The sequence below is a fragment of the Microcaecilia unicolor genome, chromosome 9 (assembly GCF_901765095.1).
Source record: "Microcaecilia unicolor chromosome 9, aMicUni1.1, whole genome shotgun sequence".
Classification (NCBI taxonomy): domain Eukaryota; kingdom Metazoa; phylum Chordata; class Amphibia; order Gymnophiona; family Siphonopidae; genus Microcaecilia; species Microcaecilia unicolor.
In genome coordinates this window covers 137337807-137357082 of record NC_044039.1, presented here as the reverse complement: position 1 = coordinate 137357082, position 19276 = coordinate 137337807, and the positions used below count along the sequence as shown (strand labels likewise).

At 49.4% G+C, this 19276-nt stretch overlaps 1 protein-coding gene across 1 annotated transcript in view; it reads right to left on the bottom strand.

Moving 5' to 3' along the window:
- RBM25 (RNA binding motif protein 25) overlaps nucleotides 1-19276 on the bottom strand; it is a 350786-nt gene that overhangs the window by 235890 nt on the left and 95620 nt on the right. Inside the window, exon 5 of the mRNA XM_030214739.1 lies at nucleotides 7298-7355. Coding sequence (XP_030070599.1) covers nucleotides 7298-7355 — 58 coding nt within the window. The remainder of the gene's footprint in view (nucleotides 1-7297; nucleotides 7356-19276) is intronic.

Below are 19276 nucleotides of genomic sequence, written 5' to 3'. Positions count from 1 at the left end.
AACTCTTGAAGAATCCAAGTGAAAAAACTTGAACACGAAGTCCTCCTGAAGTAACTGAAGACTAAACTTGAACCTAAAATTCAACCAGAATATAAACAGTACAGATATCTGGGAGGGGCTATGGATTGATCAGCTATGATTAATGGAAAGAAAATTATCAGGTATGATACATAATTTTACCTTCCATATCATCAAGCTGATCAATCCATAGACTGCTGGGATGTACCGAAGCAGTACTCACCCAGGGCGGGACATAGAAATCCCTGACCGCAACACTGAAGCTCCAAACCGGGCCTCCGCCCGAGCAGCCACAGTCAAGCGGTAATGCTTGGAGAATGTATGGGCCGATGCCCAAGTTGCCGCCTTGCATATCTCTGCCAAGGAGACGGACCCGGCCTCTGCCATCGAGGCCGCCTGAGCTCTACTGGAATGAGCCTTCAGCTGGATAGGCGGCACCTTCCCCGCGGCCACATAAGCCGCTGCAATGGCTTCCTTGACCCATCTTGCCACTGTAGGCTTAGCAGCCTGCAGACCCTTACGAGGACCTGCAAACAGGACAAACAGATGATCCGATTTCCGGAAATCATTGGTCACTTCCAAGTATCTGATGATGACTCGTCTCACATCCAGATATTTGAGAGCAGAGTATTCCTCTGGGTAGTCCTCCCTACGAAAGGAAGGGAGACAGAGCTGCTGATTCATATGGAAGCGAGAAACAATCTTGGGCAGGAAGGAAGGCACTGTGCGACTCCTGCCTCAGTGAACTGCAGAAAAGGCTCTCGACATGAGAGTGCCTGGAGCTCGGAAACTCTTCTGGCTGAAGTGATAGCCACCAAAAAGACTGCTTTCAACGTCAGGTCTTTCAGAGATGCCCTCGACAAGGGTTCAAAAGGCGGCTTCTGCAAGGCTCTTAGCACCAGGTTGAGATTCCACGCAGGCACCACTGAGTGCAGAGGAGGGCGCAGGTGATTAACTCCCTTGAGAAAACGCACCACATCTGGCTGCGAAGCCAGGGAAGCACCCTTCAGGCGGCCCCTGAAGCAAGCCAGAGCCGCTACCTGGACTTTCAGGGAACTGAGCGACAGGCCTTTCTCCAGACCTTCTTGCAGGAATGCCAGCACTGAAGAAATTGGAGCAGTAAATGGAGAAAGTGAGCCTGCTTCACACCACTCTGCAAAGGTACGCCAAACCCTGGTGTAAGCCATAGAAGTAGAGAGCTTCCTCGCTCTCAGCATAGTGGTGATGACCTTGTCTGAGAAGCCCTTCTTTCTCAGCCGCTGCCGCTCAATAGCCAGGCCGTAAGACCAAAGGGGGAGGGATCCTCCATCACCACGGGACCCTGATGTAACAGGCCCTGCTCCACTGGCAGCCGCAGAGGATCGTCGACTGAGAGCCTGATCAAGTCCGCATACCAGGGACGTCTGGGCCAATCCGGACCCACCAGGATTATCCGGCCCGGATGCTTTGCCACCCGGTCTAGCACCCTGCCCAACATGGGCCAGGGCGGGAACACATAGAGAAGCTCTTGTGTCGGCCACTGTTGGAGAAGAGCATCTACTCCCAGGGATCGAGGGTCCCGTCCTCTGCTGAAAAAGCGCGGCACTTGGCAATTGGCCGATGACGCCATCAGATCTAGGCTCGGCTGGCCCCAGCGCTTTGTGATGTCCAAGAACGCCTGAGCAGATAGCTGCCACTCTCCGGGCTCCAAAGTATGGCGACTGAGAAAGTCCGCCTTGACATTCATGACTCCGGCAATGTGGGCCGCTGACAGCTGTTCCAGGTTCGCTTCCGCCCACTGGCATAGATTCATGGCCTCCTTGGCTAGAGGGGCGCTCTTGGTACCTCCCTGGCGGTTGACATAGGCCACAGCCGTGGCATTGTCCGACAGGACCCGTACAGGCTTCATTGCCAGTACCGGGATGAACTCCAAAAGCGCCAACCGAATGGCTCTGAGTTCCAGGAGGTTGATAGACCACTTTGCCTCTGCAGGAGACCAGAGCCCCTGCGCTGTCCTTCCCAAGCAGTGGGCTCCCCAGCCCGACAAAGAGGCGTCCGTCGTGACGACAATCCACTCCGGGGTCACCAGAGGCATTCCCGCAGACAACTTGTCTGTCTGCATCCACCAGCTCAGCGCCTTGCGCACTGCTGGGTCCAAGGGAAGGCGCACAGCATAATCCTCCGACATCGGAGTCCAGCGCTGCAGCAGAGAGTGTTGTAGTGGTCTCATATGAACCCTGGCCCAGGGCACTACTTCCATCGTGGCCGTCATAGAGCCCAACAGCTGCACATAGTCCCAAGCCCGAAGAGGAGAGGCTACTAGGAACTGGTCCACCTGAGCCTGAAGCTTGACAATCCGATTGTCTGGCAGGAAAACTCTGCCCACTTGGGTGTCGAATCGAACTCCCAGATACTCCAGGGACTGAGTTGGGCGCAGCTGGCTTTTCTCCCAGTTGATGATCCACCCCAGGGAGCTCAAAAGAGCAACCACCCGGTTCACAGCTTTGCCGCACTCTGCATAAGAGGGGGCTCGGATCAACCAGTCGTCCAGATAAGGATGGACTTGTACTCCTTCCTTCCTCAGGAAGGCCGCGATGACCACCATTACTTTGGAGAAGGTCCGCGGAGCAGTAGCCAACCCAAACGGGAGGGCTCTGAACTGGAAGTGTCGGCCCAAGAATGCAAAACGCAGAAAGCGTTGATGAGGAGGCCAGATGGGAATATGCAAGTACGCTTCCTTGATGTCCAAGGATGCCAGGTACTCCCCTGCCTTCACTGCCGCTATAACAGAGCGGAGAGTCTCCATGCGAAAGTGCCGAACTTTCAAGGCCCGATTGACCCCTTTGAGGTCGAGGATAGGCCGTACAGAACCTCCTTTCTTTGGTACCACAAAGTAAATGGAGTAACGCCCCTTGCCAAGCTTATTTTCTGGCACCGGAACGACCGCACCCAGGCGGATCAGGTTGTCCAAGGTCTGCTGCACTGCCACAGCTTGACCGGAGACTTGCAGGGAGAGAGTACAAACCCGTCTCAAGGGTCGGCAGAACTCTAGCTTGTAGCCGTCTCTGATGACTTCCAGCACCCAAGCGTCTGAAGTTATTGTGGTCCACTCGCCCAGAAACGAGGACAGCCGTCCTCCAATCAGCACTGGGGCGTGGACCAAGGCCCCATCATTGGGTCCGAGACCCTGGGGGAAGACCGGAGGGAGCACCTCCGGGACGGCGGTCTCTGCGAAAGGAATGCTGCTTGGGGGAGAAGTTCCTCTTGAAGGCAGAGGGGGCAGAAAAGTCCGACCTGCCCGGGCGGTACCGACGGGCTTCCTGAAACCGTCCTCTGGAGGTACCGGGGCGAGTACTAGCCCGAGCCCTGACCTCTGGTAACTTCATGCCCTTAGACGTGCCGAGATCGGTCACGATTTTGTCCAGCTCGACCCCAAAGAGCAGCTTGCCTTTAAAAGGCAATCTAGCCAGGCGGGATTTAGAGGCGTGGTCAGCAGACCAATGCTTCAGCCAAAGCCACCGCCGCGCAGAGATTGTCTGAGCCATGCCCTTAGCTGAGGCCCTCAAGACATCATACAGCAAGTCTGCCAAATAGGCTAAGCCCGATTCCAGGGCCGGCCAATCAGCCCTCAAGGAATGATCCGAGGGGGAAGCCCGCTGCACCATAGTCAGGCACGCCCTGGCCACATAGGAGTCGCAAACTGAGGCCTGCAAACTTAAAGCAGCCGCCTCAAAGGACGACCTTAAGGCCGCCTCCAATCTTCTGTCTTGGGCGTCCTTTAGGGCCGTGCCACCTTCCACCGGCAATGCCGTTTTCTTAGTCACCGCAGTGATTAAAGAATCCACTGTAGGCCACAGATAGGCCTCACATTCACTTTCAGGCAAAGGATAGAGGTGGGACATAGCCCTAGCCACTTTAAGGCTCGCTTCCGGGACATCCCATTGAGCCGAAATTAAGGTGTGCATGGCGTCATGCACGTGGAAGGTTCTAGGCGGGCGCTTCGTCCCCTGCATAATGGCAGAGCCAACGGGGCTGAGGGAGAGACGTCCTCCGGAAAGGAAATCTTCAAAATGCCCATGGCCTGCACTAACAGGTTGGGCAAATCCTCTGAGCTAAAGAGCCGCGCTGCAGAGGGGTCATCCGCTCCATCCGAGCGGGGATCCGTCTCCTCCAAGGAATCCGCAAAGGACCGTTGGGAGAACTCAGATACGCTGCCCTCATCTACATCGGAGGAAACAAAGTCCTCCAAGGCCTGGGAATCAACCCGAGGGCGTTTACCTCCGGGGGCCTCAACCTCTTTACCAGACGAGGGAGCAGGGGCAGCGTTTTGCATAAGGAAGGCCTGATGCAGCAGCAAAACAAACTCGGGGGAGAAACCCCCCAGACTGTGCACTTCCGCAGCCTGGGCTACAGCCCTAGATGCACCCTCAACCGGCGCTCGCAAGAGCGGGGGAGATACATGCTGCGCATCCAAGATGGCGTCCGGCGTGACACTCCGCGAAGGAGCCGCGCGGGAAGAACGGCGCTTAACTTTAGCCGCTTTTGTGCCGTCGCCCAAATTAAGGGCGTTCATGGCAATGTCTCCTACCTCAAGGGCGGCCCAAGAAGAAGCCGTCCGAGGCGCGTGGCCGGCCAAGATGGCGGAGGCGAGCAGCGGGGGATGGGTGTTTATGGCGGGAAAAACCGCCACACCTGAGGAAGGACCGGGACACTCATCGGTCACGAAACTGTCACCCAACAAGGGCGAATCAGACTTCAAGACCCCCGCATCCCCTCTAGAAGCGCCCAAGCGATCCGGGGAGCGACTCTTTGCGCCCTCGCCCTCCGACGCCATAGGCCACGTGGAGTTCAATCGGGGAACCCCCTGCCCGCTATAAAAAGGTAAAAATTACCTGCTTTCCGCTCCGAGCTGTAACGACCTGGTGTCCCAGTGAGTAGCTGCAATAAACGTTTAAATAAACGTCGAAATAAACGCCTTTAAGGACGTTCAAAATTTTTTTTTTTTTTTTTTTTAAATGGAGCCAGCGGGAGGGGGGAGAAAAGGAGGGACCTGGCGCCACCAGGTTTGCACTTGCTCAAGAAGAGCCCTCAACCCCAGGCACTCAACAAAACCTAAAAATTAGGCTTGGAGGCCTAGCCAGAGCTGCTGCTGTGTGTGACCACCACCTGCTGAGATAGAGAACATACTGAGGAGTTTCCGGCAGCACATGACCACATATAGGGAGGCAAAAGTTTGCGCTCTATCTCCACCTGCTGGTAGATGGGCACAACCCACCAGTCTATGGATTGATCAGCTTGATGATATGGAAATAGCCAAATTCTCACAGCACAAGGCTTGTTTGAATTTTGTGATCAAAAAATAAATAAAATCAAGTTCATTTTTGTTTCCAAGGATGAAATTGAATCTTCAAGATCTGCACAAGAGGAAAGATTCAGTAAAGCTTCCACAGTTGCTGGAACTCGTGAAAATCACCAATTTATTCCCATTGACTTGAACCAAATTTCAGTCAGTAGAGTGTCAAATGATTCCTCCTCATTTGTTGTCAAACTTTGTCAGTCAGATGACCCAGTGAGTGTACCTGGCATAAATGTGTCTCAACTTCAGCCTGGGCAGTATGTTGCCTGTGTTTATGACAACAAATGGTGGATTGGCAATGTCTGTGACACATCATTTGAAGAACATAATGCCTTGGTCAACTTTATGCATCCATGCGGGCCTGCACGATCATTTCATTGGCCTAGCAGAAGAGATTCTTGTTGGATTTCTGAACAGCATATTCTAGCAGTTCTTCCAGTACCAGCAACTACAGCACTTGGACGACAGTATACATTTCCAGAAACAGCAGTGAAACTTATCAGTGAAAAATTCTTGTCACTTCAGCACTGAGGTTTTACTTGGGAACCATTAAGACACCCCCATTAGGCTTGAGAAACTAGGCAAAGACAACCAAATGAGGCTTGGGAACCTCAAGTAAGATGCCCACCTTCAGGCTTGGGAACCTGTGCCAAGTGGCTGGACTTGCCTGGCTATCGGGCGTGAACTCTTGGCGATGAGGTTGCCACTTCCTATTGAATTGGTAGTGGCGTAGCCACCATGGACCAACGCATGCTTAAAGCAACTGAGTGACTTATACAGCAATTAGAAACATCGATGGGCCCTATATCCGTTTCATCTATCATTCAACAATACTGGCCAAAAAACACTTTTTTTGCAATCCTTATATGGAGAGACTCCAAATTGAAAACTACATATTCTGATAGAAGGAAATCTGCTCTTTCTAATGGTGCTAAAAGAAAGAATATTGAAGCTGTCCCACTGGAGATCAAGGGCATCAAAGATAGCCCAATATGGGCAAAAATGCTTTTTATACCAACTTTGAACGCTTATAATTTTTCAACCACTTGAAGGAAGGTGCTGCAAATTGGAAGGCCTCATTACAGCCGTACATTTAGTACACCTACCAAAAATCAACCTGAAAGGCCAACTAGTTTAGAAACTACAGCAGCCTCAACATCGCTGTAAATTGAGTTTTGCCGTTTTTTTTGGCAAAGTTTGAGCCTAAACCATTCAAAAAGTAAGAGGACTGGAAACATGGGGTTTTGCCAGTTCATTAAGCCCTAAAAGTAGTGCAGGTTCTCCAAATATCCCCCTTGTACTACTAAAACTTCCAGTTTTACAGCTTCTGGAAGTTGGCCCAAAATGTCATTTTTGCTCAGGCGACATTTTGCAACCCTTTACTTGAGGTCCCCTAGAACCTCCAATTTTTAGTCTTTTGAACTAAAATTTTTCACAGCTTAGTTTTTTATCATAAAGAAACTATGTACCAAATTTCATCAAAATCTGAGATGGTGAGGTGGGGACGACCTTTAAAATTGGTCCACTTGACACGGAATGACTCTACATCATTTCCAACAAATGCCTTAACATTTAGGATTTTTCCTGAAAAGAAGCTTGAAATGTGTTACATAAAGCAAGAAAAGTTTTGATTTCCCAGTGTGATCAGAATTAGCAAACTTTCTCTCCAAAGTCACAAGAGTAATATGGTTTGAACACACTTTTTCCCCCTCTCATCTTTTAAAGATATTTGAAAATCTTTATTGAAGACCATAGTGTTTTTTGTCACTGAGGGATTATATTTAGTAACAGGAAAACACAACCAGTTAGGCTTCTGCTTTACTCTGGAAAGTGAGTGAGTTATATTTCAAACAATAATACCAACAGGCAATTCTGATGATACAATAGTGTAGTCATGCCCTGAAATCTAAATTTATAAAACCAGAAAGCAGAACATACATTTACCTTGAAGTTTCCCAGATGCTCCTTGAACTCTCTTCCAACTCAAAACCAAGCCACATTTCTAAATAAATAAAGTTATTAGTGTTTAATATTTAAGTTCTCTGAACCAGTTAATCATTACTTAGTATATATATCAACACAGTAAAGAACACTAGTAGAGAAAACAAGAACATGAACATGCAATGTAAGCTATTAGTGTGTGTATATATACACACACACACACACGTTTGCCACTACAACCTAATATCAGTAGTAGTCAGAGCTGGAGGGAGAGCTGGATAGTAGGAAAAAAAAAAAAAAAAAAAGAGTCAGATTTGAAAGTTCACTGTACTGACTCCACAGCCCTGATTATAAACTTGGCATGGCCAAAGGCTGCATCAAGGGTGACCCACGTAGAAAAATCTGAAGAGAAGAAAAAGCCATATATCAATGATTGGACCATTCAAACATTTCAAACTCAACAAAATTCAAACTATTTCTAATTGAAAGCAGGTTTTGAATTTTATAATGAAATCTTGAACCTTCTGGAGTAGGTTTTTAACCATTTAAGCCAGTTTGAAATATTTGAATGATCCAATTATTGGTATATGGATTTATTTTAAATTTTTTAATACATGGGTCATCCTTGATGATGCAAGCTTCAGACAAGCATTTCTATTTACTACATATTTCTTTTTAAATTTGAAGAGGTCTTTATTGAGGAAATCAAAAAATATAACACAAAAGCTATCCACACATTAATGAAGCAATACATCAGCAAAGAAAATAGAATTTATTTCATGCATTTTGGGCATGCCTACGAGTTAAGTATTTTTGGAGACCTACAGCTCGCTACTTGGAACATTTGTTGGGTTCTCCAATACAGCGAATGATACATACTGTAGCAAGTGTTCTCCGAGGACAGCAGGCTGATTGTTCTCACGACTGGGTTGACGTCCACGGCAGCCCCCACCAACCAGAAAAAAACTTTGCGGGCGGTCCCGCACGCAGGGCACGCCTACCGCGCAGGCGCGGCCGTCTTCCCGCCCGTGCGCGACCGTTCCCGCTCAGTTGAATGACAAGCAAAGGAATGAGTAAAACGTAACTCCAAAGGGGAGGAGGGAGGGTAGGTGAGAACAATCAGCCTGCTGTCCTCGGAGAACACCTGCTACAGGTATGTATCATTCGCTTTCTCCAAGGACAAGCAGGCTGCTTGTTCTCACGACTGGGGTATCCCTAGCTCTCAGGCTCACTCAAAACAAGAACCCAGGTCAATTGAACCTCGCAACGGCGAGGGCATAACAAAAATTGACCTACGAAGAACAACTAACAGAGTGCAGCCTGAACAGAACAAATCGGGTCCTGGAGGGTGGAGTTGGATTCAAACCCCAAACAGATTCTGCAGCACCGACTGCCCGAACTGACTGTCGCGTCGGGTATCCGGCTGGAGGCAGTAATGTGATGTGAATGTGTGGACTGATGACCACGTCGCAGCCTTGCAAATCTCTTCAATAGTGGCTGACTTCAAGTGGGCCACTGACGCTGCCCATGGCTCTAACACTATGAGCCGTGACATGACCCTCAAGAGTCAGCCCAGCCTGGGCGTAAGTGAAGGAAATGCAATCTGCTAGCCAATTGGAGATGATGCGTTTCCCGACAGCGACCCCTTTCCTATTGGGGTCGAAAGAAATAAACAATTGGGTGGACTGTCTGTTGGGCTGTGTCCACTCCAGATAGAAGGCCAATGCTCTTTTGCAGTCCAATGTGTGCAACTGACGTTCAGCAGGGCGGGTATGTGGTCTGGGAAAGAATGTTGGCAAGACAATTGACTGGTTAAGATGGAACTCCGACACCACCTTTGGCAGGAACTTAGGGTGAATGCGGAGTACTACTCTGTTATGATGAAATTTGGTATAAGGAGCATGAGCTACCAGGGCTTGAAGCTCACTGACTCTAAGAGCTGAAGTAACTGCCACCAAGAAAATGACCTTCCAGGTCAAGTACTTCAGATGGCATGAATTCAGTGGCTCGAAAGGAGGTTTCATCAGCAGGGTGAGAACGACGTTGAAATCCCATGACACTGCAGGAGGCTTGACAGGGGGCCTTGACAAAAGCAAGCCTCTCATGAATCGAACGACTAAAGGCTCTCCAGAGATGGCTTTACCCTCTACACGATGATGGTAAGCACTAATCGCACTAAGGTGATTCCTTACTGAGTTGGTCTTGAGGCCAGACTCTGATAAGTGCAGAAGGTATTCAAGCAGGTTCTGTGCAGGACAAGAGCGAGGTTCTAGGGCCTTGCTCTCACACCAAACGACAAACCTCCTCCACTTAAAAAAGTAGCTCTTTTTAGTGGAATCCTTTCTAGAGGCAAGCAAGACGCGGGAGACACCCTTAGACAGACCCAAAGAAGCAAAGTCTATGCCCTCAACATCCAGGCCGTGAGAGCCAGAGACTGAAGGTTGGGGTGCAGAAGCGCTCCGTCGTTCTGCGAAATGAGAGTCAGAAAACTCTCCAATCTCCACGGTTCTTCGGAGGACAACTCCAGAAGTAGAGGGAACCAGATCTGACGGGGCCAAAAAGGCGCTATCAGAATCATGGTGCCGTGGTCTTGCTTGAGCTTCAGTAAGGTCTTCCCCACCAAAGGTATGGGAGGATAAGCATACAGGAGGCCGGTCCCCCAATGGAGGAGAAAGGCATCCGACTCCAGTCTGCCATGTGCCTGTAGTCTGGAATAGAACAGAGGCAGCTTGTGGCTGGTCTGAGAGGCGAAAAGGTCCACCGAGGGAGTGCCCCACTCTCGGAAGATCTTGCGTACCACTCTGGAATGGAGCGACCACTCGTGCGGTTGTATGACTCTGCTCAGACTGTCGGCCAGACTGTTGTTTACGCCTGCCAGGTATGTGGCTTGGAGAAGCATGCCGAACTGGCAAGCCCAACGCCACATCCCGACGGCTTCCTGACACAGGGGGCGGGATCCGGTGCCCCCCTGCTTGTTGATGTAATACATTGCAATCTGGTTGTCTGTCCGAATTTGGATGATTTGGTAGGACAGCCGATCTCTGAAGGCCTTCAGCACGTTCCAGACCGCTAGGAGCTCCAGGAGGTTGATCTGAAGGTCTTGTTCCTGGAGGGACCACAGACCTTGGGTGTGGAGTCCATCGACATGAGCGCCCCACCCCAGGCGAGATGCATCCGTCATCAGCACTTTCGTGGGCTGCGGAATTTGGAAAAGACGTCCCAGGGTCAAATTGGTCCGAATGGTCCACCAGTGCAGCGAATTGCGGCAACTCAGGGACAGACGGATGACATCTTCTAGATTCCCAGCAGCTTGACACCACTGGGAAGCTCAGGTCCATTGAGCAGGTCTCATGTGAAGGCGAGCCATGGGAGTCACATGAACCGTGCAGGCCATATGACCCAGGAGTCTCAACATCTGCCGAGCTGTGACCTGCTGAGACGCTCTGGTCTGAGAGGCAAGGGATAGAAGGTTCTGCGCCCTTGCTTCGGGAAGAAAGGCCTGAGCCATCTGAGAATTCAGCAGCGCTCCTATGAATTCCAGAGATTGGACTGGCTGAAGATGGGACTTCGGGTAATTTATCACAAACCCCAGCAGCTCCAGAAGGTGGATAGTGCACTGCATGGACCGAAGAGCTCCTGCCTCTGAGGTGCTCTTGACCAGCCAATCGTCGAGATACGGGAACACATGCACTCCCAGCCTGCGTAGATACGCCGCAAACACCACGAGACACTTCGTGAACACCCGTGGTGCAGAGGCGAGCCCAAAGGGCAGCACACAATACTGAAAGTGCCGTGTTCCCAGACGGAATCGGAGATACTGTCTGTGAGCTGGCAGTATCGGGATGTGAGTCTAAGCGTCCTTTAAATCCAGGGAACATAACCAATCGTCTTTCTGAATCATTGGTAGAAGGGTGCCCAAGGAAAGCATCCTGAACTTCTCTTTGACCAGGTATTTGTTCAGGCCTCTCAGGTCTAGGATGGGACGCATCCCCCCTGTTTTGTTTTCCACAAGGAAGCACCTGGAATAGAATCCCTGCCCTTCCTGCCCGGGTGGCACGGGCTCGACCACATTGGCGCTGAGAAGGGCGGAGAGTTCCTCTGCAAGTACCTGCCTGTGATGGGAGCTGAAGGATTGGGCTCCTGGTGGGCAATTTGGTGGAGTAGAGGCCAAATTCAGGGTGTACCCGCACCGCACTATTTGGAGAACCCACTAGTCGGAGGTTATCAGAGGCCACCTTTGGTGAAAAACTTTCAACCTCCCTCTGACCGGCAGGCCGTCCGGCACGGACACTTTGATGGCGGCTATGTTTCCATGGATCCAGTCAAAAGCCCATCCCCGGCTGTTGCTGTGGAGGCGCAGGGGGCTGCTTAGGTGCACGCTGTTGATGGGAACGAGCGCGCTGGGAATGTCCCTATGCCTGAGGAGGCCTTCGGGCCGGCTGGGTGTACCTACGCTTGTTGTAGGCGTAGGGCGCAGCCTGCCGGGCACGGGAAAAACATCCACCTGCTGAGGTGGATGCTGAAGGCGCCCGGTGGGAGAGCTTGTCGAGAGCGGTTTCCCGCTGGTGTAGTTGGTCCACCAACTGCTCGACCTTCTCGCCGAAAATGTTATCCCCCCGGCAAGGGACATCCGCCAGTCATTGCTGGGTGCGGTTGTCCAGGTCAGAGGCACGCAGCCAGGAGAGTCTGCGCATCACTATACCTTGGGCCGCAGCTCGGGATGCCACATCACAGGTGTCATAGATACCCCTGGAGAGGAACTTTCTGCACGCCTTCAACTGCCTGACCACCTCCTGAAAAGGCCTGGACTGCTCCGGAGGGAGCTTGTCGACCAGGTCTGCCAGTTGCCTCACATTGTTCCACATGTGAATGCTCGTATAGAGCTGGTATGATTGGATGCGGGTCACGAGCATGGAAGATTGGTAGGCCTTCCTCCCAAACGAGTCCAGAGTGCGAGACTCCCGCCCAGGGGGCGCCGAGGCGGTATCCCTCGAACTCCGTGCCCTCTTGAGAGCAGAGTCCACGACCGCCGAGTCATGAGGCAATTGAGGCCGCATCAACTCTGGGTCAAAGTGGATCCTATATTGGGACTCCGTTTTCTTCAGGATGGTGGGGTTAGATAATGGCTTCAGCCAGTTCCGAAGCAGTGTCTCTTTGAGGACATTGTGCAACGGCACCGTGGAAGACTCTCTAGGTGGTGATGGATAGTCGAGGACCTCGAGCATCTCAGCCCTCGGCTCATCCACAGAGACCACGGGAAAGGGAATGCAAATAGACATATCCCTAACGAAGGAGGCAAAGGAGAGGCTCTCAGGGGGCGAGAGCTTCCTCTCCGGTGACGGGGTGGGGTCGGAGGGAAGGCCCACAGACTCCTCTGAGGAGAAATATCTGGGGTCCTCCTCCTCCCCCCACAAGGCCTCTTCCTCGGTGTCGAACATGAGCTCTTGTAGCTCAGACCTCAACCGGGCCCGTCTCGACTGCAAGAATCCACGTCCTCGGTGATGGCGTCGAGCAGTGGACTCCCGCGCCGGCAGGGGACGAAGCTCCCTCCATCGACGTCGACGGGGACTCCACCTGTGTGGCGGTTGAGACCGGCGCCACAAGCGGCGTCGAAGGCCTCGGCATCGGGCTAGAGCACGCCAGCGCCTCCATTAACGGCTCCGGGGGCGCTTGCCGGCAGAGCCTGGTGCATCAGCCCTTCCAGAATCCCCGGAAGGATGACTCGGAGGCACTTGTCAAGGCCCGCTGTCGGGAAAGGCAGGGGGGCTGGTGTTGGTGTCGGTGCTGGAAGCTGCACGGCTCCAGGAGACGGTACCGAAGCACCCGCGGACTGATGCAGCGACACCTCTTCAACCGAGGGGGAACGCTCCTCTCGGCACTGCCACTTCCTCGGCGTCGACTCATCTCTCGAGGTGCCGGAGCTGGCAGTCCTATGCGCCGTGGGCGACCAATGAAGGTGCTTTTTGGTTTTCTTTCGGTGCCCGTCATCAGCGCTTGGCGGTAGAGACGAAGAGGAGGTAGAACCCCCACGGCCTCGAGGAATCGGGTCTGACAGGGTTTGGTCCCGATGGCCCTGGGTAGAGGGAGTTGCCGGGGCCGATTGCCCGCGTGGCTGCTCACCCCCGCTGGCAGGCCGGCGGGCCAACGGTACCTGTACTCCTGGGGTCGGTGCCATCGTCGGTGCTGATTTCGACGACATCAGTACCGGTACCGAAGATCCGGCCGTCGACACCGATGCCGTCGAGGTCGACATCAAGGGGCCAGTGCAAGTTCCGAAAAGACGGTCCCGAAGAACTTGCCGAGGCACAAGGTGCACGTCTTGGTATTATGCTCCAGCCCGAGGCACTGGAGACACCAAGCGTGGGTATCTGTCTGCGAGATCTGCCGGCCGCACCGACCACACTTCTTGAATCCGCTCGGGACCTTCGAGGACATCGACGGAAAAATCGCGTTGGCGAAGTCAAAGTCGTCAATGGTGGCGGTGAAAAGCACACCCGAAAAAGAAACGACCGCGCGGCCACAACGACGCGCCCTCGCAACTAAAAACGACGAGGGGACTCTTTTTTTTTTTTTTTTTATAATTGAAAAAGAAAAGAAATACGCGAACGCGTACGAAGGAGAAAAAGCTCGCGGCTAGGCCACGATCCGGTTTCCGGGGCTGACAGAGAGACGGCAACACGTCTCTCTCCAGGGCGGAATAGAAAAAACTGAGTGGGAACAGTCGCACACGGGCAGGAAGACGGACGCGCATGCGCGGTAGGCGTGCCCTGCATGCGGGACCGCCCGCGAAGTTTTTTTCCGGTTGGTGGGGGCTGCCGTGGACGTCAACCCAGTCGTGAGAACAAGCAGCCTGCTTGTCCTCGGAGAACTCTTTCTACATTAGGATTCCTTTTGGATCATTATGAAGAAGGTTTTGTATAGCAGGGCAGGGGAGGCAGTCTACTTATTAGAAAAGCTTGACTACTTGGCAAAAAAAAAAAAAAAAAGTAATTTTAAGTGATGACAGAGGAATCCCCTTCATTTTGGAGCTGGTGTAATAGACTACATAATCTAGCTTGCTACAAATACTGTAACTTTGCTCAATTCCATATCTCTTGCTTAACTATACAAATAACTTGCCTTGATTTTAGCTATCAAATTATCCCAACTGACTCTGTACCCCGCATCTTGTTCCTATCATATATCTGCTCTTGGTCCCTCAGCTATATGGTAAGCCGTATTGTAGAAAATCTTTAGCATCATATCTATGCAAGTTGAATGTTCTAATACATGCTTATTAGGTCTATCATTAGTATTATGCTACCACTGTATTTGAATTCCAGTGCTGTTAAATGTGTATATTTTTGATACTGTTTCACGGTAGTTCTACTATTAGGTTTTAATTTACTGTTTTCAAGTTTACTTCATTTATTGTTTTTATGTTTATTCTTGGTTATTTTACTATTGCGATGCTGTTAACAAAATTGTAAGTTTTATGTTAAACTGTACCTGCTGTACACTACCATGGGTGAATCTCTTCATAAAGACAGTAAATAAATCCCAATAAATAAAAATAAAATAAAATACAATAACGCTGATTGAACTAAATAGGGCCAGATCCTCCCACAAACGCAAAAAAAACTTAATATGGAAGGTCTGTATACATTCTCTATCACCTACAGCCCGAAGTTTGGTACTTAATTCTCTTTAATGGTCTTGGTTAGACTTTGTTGGGGAGGGGGAGTGTTCCCCTCTTTCATTATTTATTTATTATTAGTCCATGATGTTTAAGATATGATTGAGTAGCAATACCTGAATGATATTGGTTTACTGTTCCATGGGGAGGAATCAGAACCCAATCTTCTTGTGTTTTTCCTTTTTCTCATGATATAAATCAATCATTGTCTTGGTATGTTGCTAGGTGTTGTAGACCTTTATCAATCCCACATTTTTACTCAGTTCTATGCAAAAGTGTTTCAATCTGAATACTAGGGTGATAAAAACTGCAATTAATTTCTGGTTGCCATTCCGCATCCATGTTACTGATATGCAAAGAAATGATCTGTGCTCCCATCATCCAGAAACATACTGACAAGGCCATCTCCTTCCTTTCTCCAAATAAGACAAGAACCTGATGGGTTTACGGCTGAATTTTTAGGCAATTTAAAGAAATCTTGTCCCCTAAACAGGTGTCATTTTATCACTGTTTGGCTAAAGACAAACCCATGTCTGGTACATTCACCAAGGCACACAGTGTCTTAATCCCTAAACTCGAGAGTGATCGTACTCAAGTATAAAACTACAAGCCAGTATCCCTGCTTAACACTGTACGATCCTCACCAAAGTGTCAAATACCAGATTGCCTCAGATTATTGAATTCTTAATCCATCCTGATCAGACTGACCTTGAGATCTTGAGTAAGGGTTTTTAAAACCCACTGGATCAACTCCCTGCTAGTTCCAATTTGGTATAATTCTAAAATTAGAATCAGTAAGAAAATGATTTCTTGGTCACCTCTAGCAGGCGAAAAATATCTGGAAGTTTCAGACAGATCCTATCCAATAGATCATTTGTTCCATCTAATGAATGGTGGTATGATCTGATATCCCTTGCACCCCTATGTTTAGATGGATGCAAGTAACATAGTATTGCTAACAACATTCCCAAGTACAAAGATTTAGTGTCAGAGCACTGAGTTTTGCAGTTTTGAATAGACATGCAGCCAAAAGGGTTAAGGGATACTCATTTCTTAACAAATGCTAGGTTGGAAAGTGTATGGATGATGGCCAGGAAAATACAAGATGACAATTCAATGGGGATGTTTTTGGTACAGAGTTAACCCGTCTTTCCCAGTCAGCCAGCCTAGCTCAAACTTTCCATTTCCTAGCACATTGGACCCTTGCAGACTCCTTGGAAAAAGTGAAGAGATTATCTGCAGTTGAATAAACAATTGGAGTTGTAAGTCTGCTCTTAGCACCCCTAAGCATGTTAACTGATTGTCCCTTAGTTCAATTCTTTTGGAAAGAAGTCTGGAATGGTATCCAGAAATATTTCATACTAAAAAGGACCTAAATTTGATGTTGTCTTGTTTAGATCCTTAAGCTTAAGTGATGTATAGTGAAGATACTTATCTGTAGCAGGTATTCTCTGAGGACAGCAGGCCTTATATTCTCCCAAGTGGGTAACGTGGTGCCGCACTGCCCGGCGCGGAGCTTATAAGAAGCTTTAGAGAACTTTGTGGAGCACGAGACACACTCCACTGCACAAGAATGGTTACCGCAGTTAAATACTACAGCATGAAAAGAAAAATAAAATAATAGGAGACAACTCCAAGGGGAGGTGGGAGGTATTGTGCAAATATAAGGCCTGCTGTCCTTGGAGAATACTTGCTACAGGTAAGTAACTTCGCTTTCTCTGAGGCCAAGCAGGCCTATTTATTCTCCCAAGTAGGGAATCCCTAGCATCCAGGCTCACCGAAACTAAAATGGGTCAATTGGGCCTCAAAATAGCGAGGACATAAACCTGAAACTATATACAAACTGAGTGAGAGTGGGGGCCTGGAACAGAATAAAAGGGGTCTAGAGGGGGTGGAGTTGGATTCTAGAACCCAAACAGATTCTGCAAAACTGTCTAGCCACACCAACTATCTCGTCGGGTATCCTGCTCCAAGCAGTAATGAGACGTGAATACGTGGACTGAAGATCACGTCACAGCCTTGCAAATTTCTTCAATGGAGGCTGACCTCAAGTGGGCTACTGACGCAGCCATGGCTCACACATTGTGAGCCGTGACATGACCCTCTAAGGTGAGCCCAGCCAGGGCGAAAAGTGAAAGAAATGCTATCTGCCAGCCAATTAGAGATTGTGCATTTCCCAATGGCGACCCCCTTCCCATTGGGATCAAAAGAAACAAAAAGTTGGGTGGACTGTCTGTGGGGCCCTGTCCGCTCCATGTAATAGGCCAATGCTCACTTGCAGTCCAAGGTGTGAAAGGTACTCTCACTAGGGTGGTCATGAGGTCAGGGAGAGAATGTTGGCAGGACAATCGACTGGTTCAGATGGAACATGACCTTAGGCAGGAACTTAGGGTGTGTGTGGAGGACCAATCTTTTGTGATGGAACTTAGTATAAGATGCATCCACCACTAGAGACTGAAGCTCACTGACTCTACAAGCTGAAGCAAGAGCCACCAAGAAAATGACCTTTCAGGTCAAGTACTTCAGATGGCAGGAATCCAGTGGCTCAAAAGGAGCTTTCATCAGCTGGGTGAGAACGATGTTGAGGTCCCATGATCCTTAACAGAGGGCTTTGACAAAAGCAAACCTCTCATGAATCAAACTAGAGGCTGTCCAGAGATGGGGTTACCTTCTACACGTTAATGATAAGCATTAATTGCACTGAGGTGAACCCTTACGGAGCTGGTCTTGAAACCAGACTCAGAGAGGTGTAGAAGGTATTCAAGCAGTGTCTGTGTAGAGTGGGAAATAGGATCTAGGGCCTTGCACTGACACCAGACAGCAAACCTCCTCCATTTGAAAGAATAACACCTCTTAGTGGAATCTTTCCTGGAAGTCAGCAAGACCTGGGAGACACCCTCTGACAGACTCAAAGAAGCAAAGTCTAGGTTCTCAACTTCCAGGCTGTGAGGGCCAGAGACTGAAGGCTGGGATGCAGAGATCCCTCATTCTGCGTGATGAGGATCGGAAAACACTCCAATCTCTACAGTTTCTCGGAGGATAACTCCCGAAGAGGAGGGAACCAGATCCGCTATGGCCAGTAAAATGTGATCAAAATCATGGTCCCGTGTTCTTGAGTTTCAGCGAAGTCTTCCCCGTGAGAGGAATGGGAGGATACGCATACAGAAGACCTGTCCCCAATGCAAGAGGAAGGCATCCAACGCTAGTCTGTCATAAGCCTGTAGTCTGGAACAGAACTGAGGGACTTTGTGATTCACTTGAGTGGCAAAGAGATCCACTGAGAAGGTGCACCATGCTCGGAAGATCTCGCAGACAACGCCAATTTTGAGAGACCACTCCTGTGGGTTGCATAACCCTGCTCAGCCTGTCAACCAGACTGTTGTTTTTGCCTGATAAGTGGCCGGTAGAAACATGCCGTGTTGGTGAGCCCAGCACCACATCCAGACTGCTTCCTGACACAGTAGGCGTGATCCAGTGCCCCCGTTTGTTGATGTAATACATTGCAACCTGGTTGCTGTTTATTGTAAATATGTTTATTGAAATTTTCCAACCAAGGAGCATCAATGTACATACATAAGTATTGGCAAGTTCAACATCTCATTCTCCTATCGTTCCACAAATGATCTAGTAACAGTCAACATTGTATTGATTGCAAAACACAGGAAATATCTTCAACCAAATATTAATAGTCAAGGTATCAATAATCCCACCCAATTCCCTCCCCCACATATTAAGCTAGTCTTCTTCACCTAATTCTTCCCCCCTTCCCAACCCTATCTCCTCCCCTCCCCCCTATATACCTCTTTTCCTCTCCCCCCTGCTTCCCCCCCTCATTCCATCTCAACTCCCCCTTCATCAACAACCTACCATATCTTACAACGAGAATTGATTCAACAAAAGACTACGGACCTTGGGAGATAGTGTCAATATATAGGGTTCCCAAATAGCCCAAAATTGTTTCTCTTTTCATGGTTACATGCGCATCACGTGCTTCCATAATTAATAAATTATGAAGCGCATTCCTCCATTGCCAAAAATCAGGAGCCATATTCTGAGTCCAGCACTGGAGAATGCATTTTCCTCCAAAACCCCTGCTTTATTTTATTTGCTGCACTTGTTTCCCACATTTTCCCACCCATTTGCAGGCTCAATGTGGCTTACTTAGGGGCTCATTTTCAAAGCCTTCCAAAGTTCCATAGAAACCTATGGATCTTTGGAAGGCTAAGTGCTTTGAAAATATGCCTCAAAATGTTACAACAACATTCACATTAATAGAATAAGAATTTCAGAATATAGAAACAGATATA